The sequence below is a fragment of the Lytechinus variegatus genome, chromosome 5 (genome assembly GCF_018143015.1).
Source record: "Lytechinus variegatus isolate NC3 chromosome 5, Lvar_3.0, whole genome shotgun sequence".
NCBI lineage: Eukaryota > Metazoa > Echinodermata > Echinoidea > Temnopleuroida > Toxopneustidae > Lytechinus > Lytechinus variegatus.
In genome coordinates this window covers 5,006,920-5,026,400 of record NC_054744.1, presented here as the reverse complement: position 1 = coordinate 5,026,400, position 19,481 = coordinate 5,006,920, and the positions used below count along the sequence as shown (strand labels likewise).

General features: G+C 38.9%; 1 protein-coding gene across 4 annotated transcripts in view; it reads right to left on the bottom strand.

Annotated features, from left to right (window-relative positions):
* The window catches only part of LOC121415121 (platelet-derived growth factor receptor alpha-like), a 60,856-nt gene that overhangs the window by 7,298 nt on the left and 34,077 nt on the right, over positions 1-19,481 (bottom strand). For all 4 annotated transcript variants that reach the window (XM_041608219.1, XM_041608221.1, XM_041608220.1 and 1 more), the window contains 10 exons: positions 19,216-19,285; positions 18,129-18,173; positions 16,976-17,175; positions 13,406-13,486; positions 11,420-11,498; positions 10,666-10,911; positions 9,442-9,633; positions 2,684-2,865; positions 1,775-1,858; positions 381-595 (listed from right to left, as the gene is read on the bottom strand). In XM_041608219.1, the coding sequence (XP_041464153.1) occupies positions 381-595; positions 1,775-1,858; positions 2,684-2,865; positions 9,442-9,633; positions 10,666-10,911; positions 11,420-11,498; positions 13,406-13,486; positions 16,976-17,175; positions 18,129-18,173; positions 19,216-19,285 (1,394 nt within the window). The remainder of the gene's footprint in view (positions 1-380; positions 596-1,774; positions 1,859-2,683; positions 2,866-9,441; positions 9,634-10,665; positions 10,912-11,419; positions 11,499-13,405; positions 13,487-16,975; positions 17,176-18,128; positions 18,174-19,215; positions 19,286-19,481) is intronic.

Sequence of the window (19,481 nt, the reverse complement as noted above, 5' to 3'; positions counted from 1 at the left end):
ATCGGTGCTTGCATTTTTCCCATTAAGTACAGAAGTTGTAAAACAACTTAAAGAATATAGGAGGAAAACAAGCAAAAGAAGAGAAGGAAAAGAAGAAGAAAAAGAAGAAGAAAAGAGGAAGAAGGGGTAAGAAGGGGCAGGGGTAGGAGGAGAAAAAGGAGGAGGGGAATAAGAAGGAGAAAAATGAGGAGGAAGAAGAAGACATGGAAAAGACGAGGTAAAAAAAAATTAAGTTACGATAAAATAGACGGAATCTTCCTTAAACCTAATCTTATTTTCGCTGCACTGAAACTTGACTTGGTCGAAACCCTTATTTATTCAATTGCTCGTATTATGAACTATTAAATTTGTCTATAATGATATTTTTGGAAGACACTTACACATCGCTTTGTATACTGCATTTCCCTTGCGTGTTGGTCTCCAAACTAACCCACTTAACCGGTCGCTTCCTTTCTGGCGCCAACCTCTTATAACCTCTCTGGTAAATGTCGTCTGCTAGCCCGAAATCAGAGATCTTGCAGATAAGTCCCTTACCAACCAGAACATTTCTCGCAGCCAAATCACCATGGTAATATAGCGTTGTTGAGAGGTACTCCTACAAGGAGAGAAATAAAGAGATATATATATATTTTGTCGCTCGGGATAGGACATTTGAAAAGAGCCTGTATTCGGAATCGATCTGCGTCTACATCGTTGAACATTTTGTCCTTGCTCTATAAGTTTTCATGGTCTGGTTCCCTCGACTGTTGATTTGCAAATAATCACAGTTTAGGATATGATTTTTCAGTTAAATAATAAAGCTGTATTTCAACCCTCAAAATATGCATGATAAAAGAAAAAGGGTATAATTGGGAAGAATTCTTGTGTTTCATCCAAATTTGATGAACTGTTTTCCCTCTTCTTTTTTCTTTAATTCAAAACAATTTGATCTTGTTGATACCGAAAGGGGTTGGCTTAAAAAACAAAGTGCATTATACTTCAAAATTGACGAAAATATGGAATGCTTGTGAAATGATTCATACGAGGATATTGCTCAAGATTTGAACGATATGCAATAGCAACTTAATATTCCATTCAAGATCATGAAGATGATTAATATACAAGGGTTGGGCTACAAAGAAGGGGTAGGGTAAGGACCCCCTACTTACACTAGTGGTAACGTAGAAAAAAGAGGAATAAGATAAAACAGGAAGAAACGGGAAGAAAGAATAAACAGTATGAAAAAGAGAGGATTGCATTCTGTCAATCTATCACTTCTAAAAAAGGCGACCGCACACCTTACGATCGGTCGGCGACTCGATTTCAGAAAAAAATGTAGTAGACTTTGATGTTAATATTGAGACATGGAATATTTTACTGAGTAATTTTCTAAACCATCGTACGAATACCTTCAAATCTATGACTATGCTATCATCCTTCTTAGAATAAAAGCGAATTTGATATCTAGTCGTAATGACGTCTTAGCAGTCGTAAGATTGGCTACGATTTGAAACTATAATTTGGCCTTTTCTCCAAAATAAAGGCTTGCTATCTTTCAAAATGGTTATAATTAGTATTCTTTCAATTAATTTTAACCTCAAATAAAAGATATATTCCATTCACATTTTCGGAAAATGAGCAAAATGCGATTTGTTCCAAAACAGTCGTAAGGTGTGCGGGGGCCTTTATTCATTTGAGAAAAATTACGCCATCATGGAGTCAACCCCCCTCCCCTTCCCATCAAGACACCCTATCGCCGCCCCTGATGTCACGGTTGCTATAAAATTATACTCACCATTCCTCTCGCAATCTGGATTGCAATCTGAAGCTGCCCCGTCGGTGTCATCTTATAAATAGGATCATTGGCAGCATTTTTCTCCTAAGATTGAAAGAAAAGAAAAAAATACAAATATGAGTAGACTTTTTGAATGAATGAAAGATAAAAGTGCGGGTTTTTGGTTTAAATAATTGGTTAATGAATACCAAGAAGAAAACACATTTTGCCCGCTGTTCTTCTTACAACAAACAGAAAATATCGGCTTAATGGAGCATCCAGTGTGGTGTACCGCTAAAATGGCGATAGGAGGAGACGATGGATGCAATTTGAGTCGAGGGGTGCAATTCAAGACAACTAACAAGAAAAAGGCAAAAGATAACGTCCATCTGAGGAGCACTTTCCCTTCTAGATCTTTCTGACAAGTGAAAAAAGGGCCGATGGCTATTCTGTCATGGGAGGGTGGGGGCACTCTGCCGTCTGCCCCTTATGCTGGAACGCTAGTGGCTGTTCCCCTGATTGATAGAGGACGGTTTAATTTCGTTTCTGTCTTGTTGGGGAGGGGCGGGGGTAGCTGCTTCAAGGATTGCAAAGTTACTTCTCTGCATTTCCAAATAAATTGAAGGAAATCACTATCGTCCATCATTGGTTCCTGTCATGAAGGGATGGTGAGGGCGGGGTACGTGAGAGAGGGGTAATTGCTCGAAGTATTGGTAACAGACCTCTCTGCATTTCCAAAGGAAATGAAGGAAGTCGCCGTCGTCCATTAGTTTCTGTTCTGAAGTCGTGGTGGGTCAGGTGGGGTGCAGGAAGGGTAATTGTTTTACGTATTTCAAACATATACCTCTTTGCATTTCCAAAGAAAGTGAAGGGGATCACCAAAGTCCAAGGAGGGGGGGGGGGTAATTTGTTTACGTATTTCAAACATACCTCTCTGCATTTCCAAAGAAAGTGAAGGAGATCGCCATAGTCCATGAGTTCGGTGATGAGGTAATGGGGTTCATCTGCGGTACAACATCCCAAGATGGGGAGGATGTTGGGGTGGTGGCCGATCTCCACGATGAGCTTGATCTCCTCAAGGAAATCTTCTTTCATCGACCTCGTCGCGTTCTCTGTCCAAACAAAGAAACAAAATCATTCTCATGGCGTATAAGTATTTCGCAGTTACTTTTTCCCTATATAACGGCGAGTCGAAAGCGGCAGTTTGGCAAACCAAATTATATAGCTGGTACAAAAAAAAAATGTTAAAACGGCTGTTTTCAAGTCGCCGTACTGCCGCCGTAGTAGGAATGTGACTGCGCCTTCAATTACTCAAACAGATATTGGCAATGTGATATATCATAGAACGGTGATGTAGGTCATGATCAATTTTGATTGACTGAAAGCTCTCACCTGACCATTCATATTTTTACTATAGCTAACAGGATAATTTGCTACAGCTGGGACGTGGTACCAGGTGAGGTGCATGGGTACCCGGCAGGATTAATTCCTTGCATGCACTGAGCGCCGGTGATGGTAGCTCGAGCTAAAGCCGGGGTAAAAATAGCAGCGCTTTGTATCCTCAGCCAAAAGGCGCTTTATAAAATAATACAGCTATTATTATTATCATTATTAATGACTAATTATCCTGACCGGTAATGGTTTTGAGGTGGTCATGGTCTATCAAATAAGTAGAATCCACATCACTTTTTGGAACAAAGCATGGTGTATTAGCTGGGATTATGCGATAGTTCTCGAACAATATGATGGTATTAATAGACACCAGCTGGTTATCTATGAAAACAAATGAAGGGCTTTAAAAGTACTAACATATCAAGTAATCAGAGATGCAAATCACCTTGCCATCTTTCTTTTATTTGGCGGGAGGGTGTGAATTTAGGCTATTATATTATTGCGTTTCTGTTGCTTTTCATTTGTGTGTGTTATCATCTTGTTTTTAATGTGATGTGAAATAATTTAATAATCGTTTGTAATTTTTTTAATTAACAGAATTAAAAAATACACCATGCAATACACTTCATTTTGCTTGGCTATCAGAATAACTAGACACCAACGGAGCCTCGAAATGACTCGCAAAGAAATTTAGAATAAAACATAGTGTAATATATCAGGCTTAAATGAGATATGAAAGGAAATAGGTTAGGAGTTAAAACGAATACTAATATATCTATTCAGATGATAGATGGCTATGTAGGTTAACATGATAGGTTTTTCATCCACCGCTATAAATTGACTCGACAACATAATGTGATGATATATCACGACATAACATCACTACACAAGTTAACATTATCTCAGCTTTAAGTCTTTCCAAGCCTATTTTGTAGAAAATTGTTTTAGGGACGACATTAGTTTTAAAATAGTCGAAAGTCATGTGACTGAGCTGTAAAACGTTATCCCACTTTCGTGTTGATATAAATCTATATCCTTCAAATTTTATTTAATATCTATTACAATGCTCGCCTATTCGCGAAGAAAGTAATTTTTGCGTGGGCCTCCGGAACTAGATTCTTTTCTTTGGTTTAAGCCGAAGAAATTAAGTTAAATCTACCAGCTTATTCATGGAATTTTCATATTAATAGTTTGTTTTGAGTAAACCTAATGAGGCAAGGATTATGCTGGAAAGGATTATCTCCGCAATTTTTCGTGAATATTAATTTTCCGTGAAACCCAGTGCACTGCAAATTGAAAAAGAGACTACATAAAGTAAAGGCGATTACGATCAACCCACTCAGTATTAATTTCGTCTGGAATGAGGCTTTATTCACGTTTTGATAATCTTTCGCCTTTCTAGTTCCGATCCATCACTGAAGTTTCCATAATCTGAGACTAGGGAAATGAATTTCATCTGACTTCAAAGGTATTTTTTTTTCAATTTTGTTTGTATTCAAGATGTTAATGGATGAATTGAGCGTGGGTGGTAATCGGTACCGGCACCAGAATATCTCTTCTCGCATCCAAGAGGGAGTCCATATCGCATTTTTAAGACTATCAACGACATGTTATTTAAGAAAAAAGCTTGCCATGGGAACCGTTCACTGTGTCATAATAAAGTAGCGTAATTGGCGCTATTTCTTTGTTGATTTCTTTCTTTCTTCGTTGTCATAATCCGATGGGAGAAGGGTAGTAGTAGTAATAATAAAATTTTTTGGGGCCCCATGGCAGGACAGTTTCCTATTTGTGGCTAAGTGGCTACCCTGGGTAAAAAAAACGTTATTATACTATTATTTTTTATCATCATTATTATAAAAATTTCTCATGAAATTAAGAGAGAATTATGATTTCATTTCAATCGAGTTAGGAATACAGGTCTACGCATAAAGATAGAGACATCAGTCCATTATATTAACTTGATAATAGAGGAAGTGTATATGTGCCACAGTGGATAATTAGGGATGCAGAAGTATAACACAATGATTTTACCTATTTATCAAACTCATGTGAATGTTTTATTTGACAAATTTCATCTTGCGTTAAATACTTCAATTAGAAACAACAATAAAGACTGCCCCCTAATTATTGATAAGTTATACCAACTAAGGTACGGTGAGGGAAGGGGGGGGGGGGTTGGGGCTCGAACGGCATTTGCCCCTTCCCGCCCACCCCAGGTTTCCGACCAAGAAAAGAGACCAGGAAAACAAAAAGAAAACAAGTAAATGAAAATGAGTGAAATATATTGTTTTTTATACATTAGGTTAAAATTTGTGACAGAATTTTAATAAGGAAAAGAGCATTAAAAGCGGAAATACTGAGGCTCTTCGACATGCATTCATCGGATCAAGGAGATTTAAATTTTCTCAAACATTATCCCCTGCACGCTATGTTCTTCCCCCTCAAATAACTTTACTCATTACCCCCACTTACATATATAATAGACCTTCAAAAGATTGTAAAATACATAATTTAAAACATCTAAAACACATCCACAATGAACCAGTTTTTGATATAGAGCTCTTTGTTATATGTATCATTTCGTAAAGAAAAGTAAAGGTGGCACATAAAACGTCTCACAAATAAGAAGAGAACAAAAATGTAGTAGAAGTAGGGAAAGGAAAGTGAAAATGAAATACATTACTGAAAAAATACTACATTTATATCACAAACCAGAGTTTTGACTTTAGGAAGGCTATTTTTTTGCCCATTCTTTGTTGTGGACCGTTACCAAATTTTTGCTCATCATACAGCTGGGAAATTGAAACACCGATGTCGATTTCATACATTTATATGAAGCGGTAGAAAAGTATAACGACCGAGGAAAAAGCGGAAGAAGTCATGCATGTCAAAACCTTGGGAAGGGAGTGGATTCATAGGAATAAAAGGAGTGATAACTTTATCACACTTACTACTTCTTGGTGTTTTTTTTGTTTGTTAAACATTTTAATACAGTATAGCCTCTGATTGACCCATGTTGACTGTACATCCATTAAGACAAACGACAACGTGTCATGGCAAGATTTTAGCACAAGCCTCGGGCCTTTTGAAAATGTAAATTATACTGAATTTGAGCACTTACACCCCCCTTGGCCTGTAACAAAATGATTTTATTTGACAACATTTTACTAAAGCATGTTTACATATACTGAGACCTTGGGGGAAGCAATTATTCTGTATACTGTTTCACGGATAAATGTCGCAAAATATCTGAGGTAGTATATCATAGATATAAAAAGAATGAACATACTTTTACTTTTTCTTTCATTCTTTCTAACCTTTTTAAAAAATCATTCAAGTTTATCCGTCAAGGTATTATGACAGTATGACTTTACGACAAATAAGTATTTAAAAAATGAATCTTTTAAAGGCCTACCATAGTCACAAGCAAAGTGTTTGCATTAGTTGAGATGAACTAATTTAATTCATTTCGGACATAGCCTTTTTGTCATGAAATCATCAATTTTTTTAGGGACACTGATGCATAAAAACACAACAAAAACAGAAACAAACATAAAAATAGACAAACAGAAACACATAGCAGCAATTATGCATGGACGTGATTAAACATGTTATACTTGCAAAGATTTTATTTTCTGAAATGCTTCCGCGCTGTAAAATTCATGCTGAGGGGCTAAACCCAGGGTAATAATGTCCCAAATCCTTTGGAAGAACAAATGGACGTTATAGAATAATACGATATGCGCTATAAAATAATTGCGTTATTATTATCACTATTATTATCATCAAATCATTTTGAATCGTAATCTACTTGAGAAATTTACAACTTTCTTTTGTTTTGTTTTTTAAATCACTGTATTTTCTTTTTCTGAAAAAACAAGTATTTCGATGGCAATAAGTCAAGCAAAATTTCGAAAGAAATTTTAATCTTTTCATGATTTTTACATGATATTACATATTATTTTGGATTTGTTTGTGGATTTTTAATCAAATGCCATTGAACACTGCCATGCCTTTAATTCTGTGCCTTTTCCAGGCAGACTCAAGTGAACTTCACTTTTCTGAAGACTGGCTGGCTTCGGGTGATATTTGAATGGTGGCTTAAGCCACCGACTACAAATTAAGAGATCAGATAGTCTTATAACAAAATTATGAATCCCAGGGGTGGAAAACCGACTCCCATCAACAATATAGCGTCGTAAATATATACTGGTGTTCCTTTCGTCATACATCTGTTTATGGAAGAATGTCGAAAAGGGAGATTTTGGTTAATTTCGACGGACAAATATCGGGATGTTATTTTGTTCACACCAACAATATATGATTCTGTTACTGTACACCGTAGTGTTTGAAAGTCTCTCAAATGCCTTTGGGGTGAGATGAAATTATAACATCCAGGTGTGTTTACGTCATGAATCACGTGGGATTAGGTGGAGGGCGAAAGTTTCTCTCCAGAAACTTTCCTTGTAATCTTTCCTTTTGTTTATTAAGTTTGAAGCATTGGCGGCGGAAGCCAAAAATTTTTAAGGAGGGGACAACCCAAAAAATTTTGACAAGCCAAAAAAAAAGGTTTTTTTAACCCAAAATTTTTTTTTAGGGGGGACGTAGGAAAATAAATTGACCAGCAAAAAAAAAAAAAAAAGGTCATCAACAACAAATTTGGGGGGGGGGGGGGGACCGTTCCCCCCTCCTCAAATTTAGGGGGGGACACGTCCCCCATGCCCCCCCCGCTTCCGCCGCCCATGGTTTGAAGCCAAGGTGTACGTTTTTCTTCGACTTATTAAACCAACTAAATGCAAGATCAAGAAAAAATAGATTTCGTTCAATCGATCCAATCTCTATAAAAACTTCAAACAGGAAAATGATGATGATAATGATAAAAACGAATTAAGAATTTGAAAAAATAAAAATGAAAGAACAAAGCCACAAATGCACCATTGCTTCCAATCAAACGACTAATTTTCAAGCTTTGGAAAGTGTGCGAAAATATCAAAATCAGTCCCACGAAGACTCTGTTCATGCGAGTGAGGAAAGCAAAGAGCTTTTGAAACATGTGTCATATCTAACTGTAAATGATCATAATTTCCGCATATCACTCCGACTTATTTAGCGCTCATCAGGTTGGGAAAATATTGCTGAGCGCCGTTCAATATCCAGTCACTCACCAACTCCACTAACCCAACGCCCTGGAAGCGCCCCAGGCGCGGCGGCAACATTTAAGCAAGAGCAACAAAGCAAACATCGCGTTATTAGATATATCTCTATGCAAGCATTCTACATTTTGCCAGTGGCAACAAAGCAAATATCGCGTTATTAGTATATATCTCTATCCATTCGATTTAATAGGGAGTTTTTGCAATCACTACGCAGATGCTTTCTGTAACGGTGAGAATCTATAATTGTCAAAAGCCCTTCATGACAAAGCAACATTTGTCGAAAATCGATGAATCAAAACAGCTGTGTCGTCGTGGACTCTGGACAAACCCAAACCCTGACGATTTCTTGTCAGTTCCGAATCTTCCGACAATCTGAAGTCCCGGTGCACCAATTTTCGACAATGACCTCTAATCTGTTCATTGCGATTTGACTGGCATTTTCAATTATTTTCGATTATGAACGTTCGAGAAAGCATATGTGCAGTGGTTACGGAAACTCGCTATGGTCAAAAGTGCTACGAACTCCTCATATAAACCACCTTTCGCACCGTACCCCCTAAATACAACTAATCTGATGACCCCAAAGTTAATCCATTATAATAATAATAATACAGTTTATTAAAAAAACACAGATCTTTAGTTACAAGACGAAAGCATTCCAGAGAATGATACATACCCTACTATAAGGGATTCAATAGAACAAAACTGATACAAGAAATGGATCCACCTTCCGCGCATATGAGGCAACAATAATCTCTACTCTCCGTCCTTTGAATATTCAAGACCTTAGTCAAACAAACACTAGCAGAGTGAACAAGGCAACGTAACCCTCGTCTTCGTTGCGAGCGGAAAAATGTGCACTCTTATTTACATTACTGTACGCGCATGCCCGACAATATCGCGTCCCGCTCTTTAAATGAAGGACCTTTCCTTTACAATACAGCGAATAGCATCAAAGAGACGTCATAATTCCGTACAATAAAATATCACAAGTACATGGGAGTGTTCTAGGAAGCAAAAGTAAGCCAGTGTTTTTTTCTCTGATTAGTTTGTTCCGAGCAAATCAGACACATGGATTTCAGTAGCTTACAACAGAGAAAATCACTTTCTGGTGATCATGAAGAGCTGCCCAGGACTCACCTCTCAGACTCTTGACAGCAACTGGTATGTACTTCTCTTTTCCGTCGATGCCGTACGCGAATCCTTTGTAGACCGTGCCAAACTGGCCACTGCCAAGGATCTCCTCGATCTTCAGCAGCGATCGGTCGAACTCCATCTTTTGAAAGACAGGTTCTACTTCCGGGTCAAGACCCTGAGAAACATTGTAGGTATCTAGATGAAAATCATAATAATACGCAAAAAAATGATTACAATCGGAGATTTCTTCATTTTTAAAAGGCCTGCTGAATGCACGCTTTCAAATGAGCAAGCGTCAGTCAAACCAGTCCTCGTACCACAGTTTCGCGATGGATAGAAAAGATGAAAGAACCCTTCTGATTGGTTCCTGGTCAGTATTGATAGAGCAAAATGCGCTTGTAACATTGATTTTGATTGGTCACTGCCACTTAGCGATTGATGGCAAACCTTTGCGTTACGGACCCTACATCTGTAATGTAATTTCCCATGCCTCTAACCCATATCTTTAGAGCAGTTTCATTGGTAAGACTAGCATTTTTGTTACAAGGAACTGTCACCGTGATAACGTTTCGTAAAGACTCACAACTACCGTAACATTGCATTTGTTGTAACTACCATGGACACCTTAATTGTGATCTGCGTTACCACGGTAGTTATTGTAATCGCAAAGTTACAATAGCTACAAATCTTTCATGAAGAGGGTCCCCGAATAGAATTTTACCAACATTTTGCCATTATATTGAGTTATCAAATCTGACAAGCTTATAGTTTATTTGGTTTTGATTGGCCGTAAACGAGTGACATGTGTCTGACTGTCACTTTTGTGAGTGTGAAAAAAAGAAGATTTTTTCTCTTGATAAAACGCGCAAAAAAGCCATTTCATGAAACATCAAGGAGGGGAGATAGGAAAGAGAATAAAAACAAATCAAAAGATGTAAGAAATGTGAACCCGATATATATTCTCACTTCTGCCAGTCAAATTCGACTCGAAATGGTGCAAGCTGGGAGTCAACTCGAGTCAAATCAAGTGCCTCATTTCTGGATTAATATGACTCTGAATAGTGCGTCATCAGTTAAAAATAACTCAAAACCGAGTCGAAGTAACTCGGAAAATGACTATTTTTATTAACACAGAACACATCTCATATTAATGACTCAGAACAGGTTTGAGGACTCCCAACTGACGCGATTCCGAGTCAAATTGACTCAGCAGAAATACTAGTATACCTTTCTTGATGGAGCACGAATAGGTGGTGCTGATTTCATCCGGGTATCTCACAAACACAGCCTTCTCATTGGCCGACAGGCGTCGTTTGTTGAAGTAGGTGAAGGAACCAACGATCAAGATTAGGAGGACCGTGGCGCCCAGAACCCCGGCCAGGAGAATTGGATCCACCCTGATCTTGTTGGGTTTGATGGAAGGTGCCCCGGTCAGTGATGGCCCAAGAGACGATGGAACACTACAGGGTTGCTCTGCAGATTAAAAGAAGGATGTTGTACCCATGGATGCCATTATCAAAGAAAAAGTTGTCATTGCGGATTGTGTGTGACAAAGAGAGAGAGAGAGAGGGGGGGGGTAGAAATTAGAGAACGACAGAGAAAGACTTACGAAGACAAGAGAAAGACAGGTCCACAATGAATGCATCTATATCTGTGTATGGGAACGGCAATTGCCCGAGTATTCTGGTGCATTGCTTTGTAAATTTGCTCATAAAGATAAATCTTTTCAGTTCCGATATCCGTTCGTAACTGTATTGGGTGTCAAGTCTGACACCAATTGGTGTCACTCGAGCACCTAACCGTGAGGTGTTTAAAATTAAGTTTAAACGTGAGACCAAACAGTGTACAAGTGTCAACCGAATGTTTTGTAATTAACAACCAAGGTTGACGAACGAACACCACCACTCAATGTACATGAATTTACACCACAGGTTTTGCAATGTGGGATAAACATGATTAGAAATAAAAGTTTTTTAATCACCAGATGAAGCCGTGTCAAAGATGATGTTGGTTTGATATGGTGACGGCCTGGCCATTGGCCCATCCAGCCAAGGGACTACCTGGAAAAGAGAATAATTGTCAGAGTTTAGAGATAATTATACCGCTTTATTAAACATTTCTGAAAGTTAACATGAGGCCGGTGTTAGAAATTATTCAGTTGCCCTGTTCAACTCTACTGAAAAGAATGCGGTGTCACAGAATGTGTTCATATTGCGTGCACAGTTTGTTCACATTGTCCCCACAGTGTGTTCACATCAGTTTCACCGTGTGTTTACCCTGTGTTCACAGTGTGTTCACCGTAGGTTTATTGTTAGTTCAACATGTGGTCGCAGTGTGTTTACAGTGTATTTACCGTGTGTACACAGTATGTCCACATGAATGTCTTCACATTGTGTTAGCCTCATGTACACGGTGGGTTCACAGTGTGTGCACTTTTCTTTAACAATGTGAAAACAGTTTGTTCACCGTGTCCCCACAGTGTGTTCACAATAGTTTCACCGTGTATTCAGTGTGTTTCCCTGCGTTCACAGTGTGTTCCCCTGCAATCACAGTGTGTTCCCCTGCGTTCACAGTGTGTTCCCCTGCGTTCACAGTGTGTTCCCCTGCGTTCACAGTGTGTTCCCCTGCGTTCACAGTGTGTTCCCCTGCGTTCACAGTGTGTTCCCCTGCAATGACAGTGTGTTCCCCTTTGTTCAGTGTGTTCCCCTGCAATCACAGTGTGTTCCCCTGCGTTCACAGTGTGTTCCCCTGCGTTCACAGTGTGTTCCCCTGCGTTCACAGTGTGTTCCCCTGCGTTCACAGTGTGTTCCCCTGCATTCACAGTGTGTTCCCCTGCGTTCACAGTGTGTTCCCCTGCGTTCACAGTGTGTTCCCCTGCGTTCACAGTGTGTTCCGCTGCGTTCACAGTGTGTTCCCCTGCGTTCACAGTGTGTTCCCCTGCGTTCACAGTGTGTTCCCCTGCGTTCACAGTGTGTTCCCCTGCAATCACAGTGTGTTCCCCTGCGTTCACAGTGTGTTCCCCTGCAATCACAGTGTGTTCCCCTGCGTTCACAGTGTGTTCCCCTGCGTTCACAGTGTGTTCCCCTGCGTTCACAGTGTGTTCCCCTGCGTTCACAGTGTGTTCCCCTGCGTTCACAGTGTGTTCCCCTGCAATCACAGTGTGTTCCCCTGCGATCACAGTGTGTTCCCCTGCAATCACAGTGTGTTCCCCTGCGTTCACAGTGTGTTCCCCTGCGTTCACAGTGTGTTCCCCTGCGTTCACAGTGTGTTCCCCTGCGTTCACAGTGTGTTCCCCTGCGTTCACAGTGTGTTCCCCTGCGTTCACAGTGTGTTCCCCTGCAATCACAGTGTGTTCCCCTGCAATCACAGTGTGTTCCCCTGCGTTCACAGTGTGTTCCCCTGCGTTCACAGTGTGTTCCCCTGCGTTCACAGTGTGTTCACCGGCGCTCACAGTGTGTTAATAGTGTGCTTATCGTGGGTTTATTGTTTGTTCAACATGTGCTCCCAGTGTATTCACAGTGCCTTTACCGTGTGTATAAAAAAATGCACAGTTTGCCCACACTGTGCTTTCAATGTATTTACAGTGTGTTAACCGTTCATACACAATGGGTTAACAGTGCGTACACTTTGCTCTAACAATGTGAACGTTGGTTAGATTACTCATGGAACATTGAAAATCATCAACATACTTCATATTATTTGAATTATCTTTTACTTCAACTCTCTCTCAAGGTAAACATCACCTTAAAACAATAAATAATAAAATCCTTTGTGTATAATAATTGCTAGTATCAGTTACTAGTATATCAAATTAAATATTGAAACAATAGTACTGGTAATTTAGGTTTATTTACTCACCGATGTTTTATGCATATTTACCTGTTTACTTATCAATGGTTTATGGTATCTTACATATCGATGTTTTATATGGCTATTTTCTTCTAGGTGTTTGTAGTTATTTACTTACCGATATTTCATAGACCACTCCATAAACAAGATCCGTTAAGGTAAAATTGAAGCGAAAAGAGAGACTATCGTTCCATTCTTTCTATAGAGGGGTTGAATGGAAAAAGACGACAATGTAAGTCAATCATTCAATATATTCCATATAAAAATGTCTTTTTTAGACTGAAGGATAGAAATATTCTATGCATCACAAGCGAGTGAATAATTATAAATAAAGGTCGATTTAAGTATCAAATAATAAGACGAAGACGGCGAATTATATGTTAAAACATATGAGCGCTGTGTTTTGAATACAGGCAATATTGTTTTTTTTTCATTAAACAAAGCATAACATCAAGACATCAGAAATCTTTGCAATGTTTGACCGAATTTCACAATCCCTTTTTCCCCTTTCTTTGTAAACCCTCTTTCCTTCTCTTATTATTATCTGTCTTTATACGACTTTATTTATTTCCAACTGAATTTATTAATGTAATATTTCTGACTGGTAATTTCCCTTCTAAAACGTTATAACAGGAAAAACTTATATATATAACATTGTACAATGTTATATAACATTATACTGGATAAAGCATTCAGTACCTGTAATCGTGCTGCTTTGTAGAAAACGGGGAAAATGTGAAAACAAAGGGACAATTTGAATTTGAAAAAAAAGAAATAGAAAGCAAGAAAAGAATCGCAAGCGAAAAAAAACTGAAAGAAGAGACAGGGCGGAATGAAGTTGAAATTAGACAATTCTGGAGGTGAAAGCGAATCCGTGTTAATGGGTGGAACGGTGCAATGTTGCGGTAAAATATAATGGATTGAAACGATTTTATTGGTTGCTTTCTAAGCTTTCGTCTCAATTTCCTCTTCAATTTGTCTCAAAATTCAGCCACGAAGCGATTTCAAGATTATGTGCTAACCTGAAACACAATCCACCAAGATTAAGTTTCGCCAATTTTCATGTACCGAGTGGCTGTTGTGGTAGTTACTACAAATTTGATATTTCTTAGTTTTGTCTATTTCCGTATGATCATTGTAATCTGAAAGTTATTAAGATGCAAGGAATGCTGATTCGAAGCAAAAAAACAACCCTTTATTTTTTGAAAATGTAGAAAAGAACAAATTCCTTTCGCTTACTAGTAACCTAACAACAAAAAAATCTTTTTTTTTCAATTTGTTTGGTTAGATTTAAAAGAATGAGATAAAATCGAAATTCCTTTAGAATACCTCATAAAGGTTACGGTATTGCTTTGAAAAAAAAGAAGAAAAAAAGAATTAGATCAAATTTAATGTCATATCACCGCTGATGCCATCCTTGTATATTTAACCTCTACAGTTTTCAAATAATGATCTGCCCGTGAAAAGAAAAATGTAATCAGATTATCTTTACTCACAAATGCATGCATGAAGCAAGTTCTTTAGTTATCGCGAGAACAAGATATTTCATGGAATGACTTGTGTGACCTTTCACCTATGACGTCATGACCCCAATTCTACCCCTATCGCACCCATGAGCCAATACGGACCTTTCGCAATCATCACGGACGCTAGTATTAGGGTCCCCTAACACAAAAGATAACGCTTAATCATACATTTGATTTTTAAGATTGATTGTGCATTACAGTCAATAGAATCAAACGTAGAAAACTGCTCTACGATCAATGCTAAGCTTTGTGTAACAGGGGGATTACAGGCCCTACAAATCTGCTTTTCGTGTGCAAAATCCCTTTCCGCGACACCCGTACCGCATACATGAATGTATATTACGACTGATGGCTGGAGATATTCAAAATGCAGGACCTAAAATAGATTTATGACATGGAGAAGAAAGTGGTTTTTCAAACAAATCGAGAACATATTGAGTGAGGAAAAACTTACTGAATGAAGGCTTAAATATAGATCATTACAGTCCATCGAATCGATAATACATTTAATGTGGATTATTGGTGGATCACTGGCAATTGATTTCATGGATAAGATCAACCTCTCCAGCCGAACATTTCGCATGCGTTGATATGTACACATCATATGCGATACCTTTGAACTCGTTTCCTTTTGTTTCTTTTGTTTCTTTGTTTCTTTTGTTTACTCCTTATACACAAACGATATGCCTCTCGCACACGATCTGAGGGGCATTATGTTTTACATTCCCCAGAAATGGGGATTAGATTCAAATTCCGGGGGGACCACTTCCATTGATGAGTGGATACCAGGCACGACCATGGGGTTTCGAAAAGTACCCTAAACATGCTAAACAAGGGAAGCAATTCTTTTCCAGATTATGAAAATGCATCTCTTAACAAGTATTTGGCTTGTGAAACCCTACAAGTATTGGATATATATCCCTTATTTTAGCATTTTAAACATCGTTTTGACACCCTTATAACGTTACATATGCCTATATACGTAACGTACCTGCCCACTCTGTCCCCTTTTACGGGTGGTCGCTACTGGTATCCACTAATCAATGGAAGTGGGCCCCCCGGGCGGCCTCTCGAGCTCTAGGAGGAGTCAAATGTTGATTTGGAAAGTCGTCCTCAATCGGATAAATCGCTGTTACCATAGTAGCAACCAGAATTTTGCACACGAAACGCATATTGAATGTTTCCGTCGCAGATGCGAAACGAAAAAAAAAATCTCATGTCACACAATTTGCATTGCAGGACTGAGTGTTACGACCATGATGACGGGCCCAAAAAGTCCCTTCCAAAGTCAACGACCGTTGTAAATAAGCGTCCGCGTCCTCAAACGAAAGGTCGGGAATATTGATCTTTGTGACCAATGTCTTTGATCATAAGGATCCTAAAGTCAAGTCGGGTAATATTGGGACGCTTACAATAACTAGATCCATTTACGGATTCTTCAGTTATCGCGAGAACAGAGATAGGCCTACTTCAAAAATAATGACCTCGATATGAACATTTAACTTCGACTCGCAGAACGACCAGATCCCCGTCAATCCATTTGTATATATGAAATAAGTATGAATTTGGTCCTGAGGGGTGCTTCACAAAGATTTAAGTATGCCTTGAAGTCGCACTTAAATGCCGCTTGTTGGTAAGGTATAAAAGACATGACCGCATTGGTCAGATCATGCCAAGAGGACGCGCACTACTGCGCATTGATCTATAAGATTACACGTTGCAAATCATGTAAGCGTTGGCATTTAAGTGCGACTCTATAAAGTCATACCTAAATCTATGTGAAACACCCCCTGGTATGGGTTATACCGGGGTGAATGTGACATATATAGGGAGTTTTCACTCAGCAACGTAATGAAGATTCAAGAACATAGTAGGCCTGATGCCTGTCATAACAAAGAGCAACAAAGAAAAATTTATCGAAAATTGGTAAATCTAAAGATCAGTTTGGTCCCTGCTTCTAGACAAACCACATGTTTGCCATTTGTCGTTAGCTTTGAAACGTAGGGAGAAGCTCCCGTTCCGGTTCACAAATTATTTTCGACAAAGAATTCTTAGATGTTCTCTGTTATTTGACAGACATTTGACAATACATTTTCTCTTTTGTTGAATCCTCTTTTCGTAAAAACTCCTCTATTGGACGGTTACAGACGATCGATACTCACTTCGTTAATGAACACCCTCTCGAGCGATTGAACGATACTGGTATCGTTGATGGGCTGATAGGTCACCATGAAGAAGGAGAGATTACCGTTGACCTGCAGGGGAGGCAACCAGCTCAGGGATACTATCGAGGTATTGTGATCGTAATCCACTTCTGAGCAATCGATTGTCAGGTCACGTGGCTTGCTGGTAAACTCGATGGCTGTCGGCGAAAAGTCATGTGACATTTGAATAAGGCGACGTGATGGAAATCATGGTTACTTCTCAATGCCATGCAACAGTCACACCAACGAAATCGACCCTAAACCGACCGATGATCTGCCATTGGTGATGACGTAATAGATTTGGTTACACTTCGTAATTCCGAAGGTTCGTAATTCCGAAACATTTAAATTGCCTATACCTCGATGTTTGTTAATCCGGAAATGTAAAAGGGTTCGTTAATCCGAACATTTGTGGCGTTATTCTGAAGGTTCGATAATCCGAAAACGAAATAAGGTTCGATATTCCGAAGGTTCGTTAGTTCGAAAACGAAATAAGGTTCGTTAATCATTACGTTTTCGGACTAACGAACCTTCGGAATTACGAACCTTTGGAAATACGAACCTACGGAATAACGAACCTTCGGAATATCCGTACCTTCGGAATAACGAGGCTTCGGAATTACGAATGTATGCGATAGATTTGATCGGTCTGTGGTCGGATTCGCCGTAATGACTTTAGCATAAGATGTGAGAGCCCTTTGTCTATTGCTCCCTTTTAGCTTGAATATAATATCCTGATACAATGACAAACATGAATCACGAGGGGAATGCCTAGACCTTTATGTTGTGGAATAAAGGATTAAAATATATTAAAATGCCCTCTAGCTCTCAGGAATATAGGCCCACCATGCCCACGGTTGTAACCAAACAGTAAAACGTACAGCGGGGTTCGAAACTATAATGCAGAATCTTCTACAAACAGCAAAAACAAAACAAACAAGAAATTGGTAACAAACAACAAAACATTAACACCATTTGGGAAGTAGGCCTCCGTCTGTCTACTAATACCGTCCTGTTTCAAACTTCTCACAGTTTGAAATAGGTCTGAACTCAATGAGGTCTATTCTTTGTTGAAACATGGTTAAAACATCCTTTTTTTTTTTTTACTTACGTTGGTTGATACAATATTCTTCATCTCCGGTTTCTTCAAAGCAGTCTGTCAGGTGAGAAAAGAAACATATATTCCAAAATAAGGAAACGGGATACAGTTATAAACACATTGTAGAAAAAAAGAAACTTGACAGAGCGGGCCTATCCATTAACAAGATTGAGTAAACAAACTTCGGAAAAGTGCGTGTATTTCGACATGAAATGCATCTCTTCTTGTAATTTGTTTTCCTATTTCCCTATTTCCCTTTCCCGTTGTTTGTTTGATCCTATTTTTTTTCATAAATAGATATTTCCTTTAACTTTATCAGAGGCAGCTTGAGAAGGAATTCTACGTTTTTGAACATTGGAAACGCTAAATAAATACTTATTTAGTAAATTGCATTCTCTTTCCCCAGTTAAATCCAGCTTTTTTCTTCTTTGTTTTCATTTTGCTTGCATACTTGAACATCTTACTATCTTTCTAGCTTCTTCTGTATTGATCCATAATTCAATAGTCTTTAGAATTTTTCGTTCTCATAATCCCTCTTCTCCCTTTTATTCACTTTGTCCTACGATAACAGGTAATCCCCTTTTGGCACAACATGTTATTTATTGCTTTCGTCTTTGATATTCAATATACATACCTTATAGCTATGTGATCTCACATTTCAAAATCCTTTTCATCTAACAAGCTGTTAGTCTTATCTTTCATTCCTTTCTTATTTAATCTCCATATCACCAACTGTCCGTCCTTACACTTGTTCTTCTTTTCCTACTCTCCTTTTCCTTCTCCCCTTCTCCTCTTCTCTCCTTTCTTCTCTTCCTCCTCCTTCTCCTTCTCCCCTTCTCCTCTCCTCCTCTTTCTTCTCCTTCTCTCCTTCTCCTCTCCTCCTCTTTCTTCTCCTTCTCCTTATTCTTCTTCTCTTCTTACTTTTCCTTCTCTCCTCCTCTTTCTTCTCCTCCTCCTCCTTTTTTGCTTCTTCTACTTCTTCTTCGTCTTCTTCTTCTCCTCCTTCCCCTCCTCATTCTTCCTCACCCTTCTTCTTCTTTTCTCCTCTCTCTTCCTCCCCTTCTTCTCCATCATCTTCCTCTTTCTCTTTTCTTCTTACCTGGAGCATATTTATCCTCCCTCCGGACCATCGGGGCCGTGTCAAAGGTGGTCATGTTAGCTGTCCGAATCTAGAGCAGAAGCAAAACAGTAACAAATTATATTTTAAAGCACCGTGGTGTCCATGGTGTAGCGGTTCTGACTCTCGCCTTGTAAACAGAGGGTCGTGTGTTCGAATCCCACCATGGCCTAGCGTTCTTTGGCAAGGCGTCATTCCACAATTTGCCATTCTCCAATATCCACCCAGGTGTTAAATGGGTACCCGGT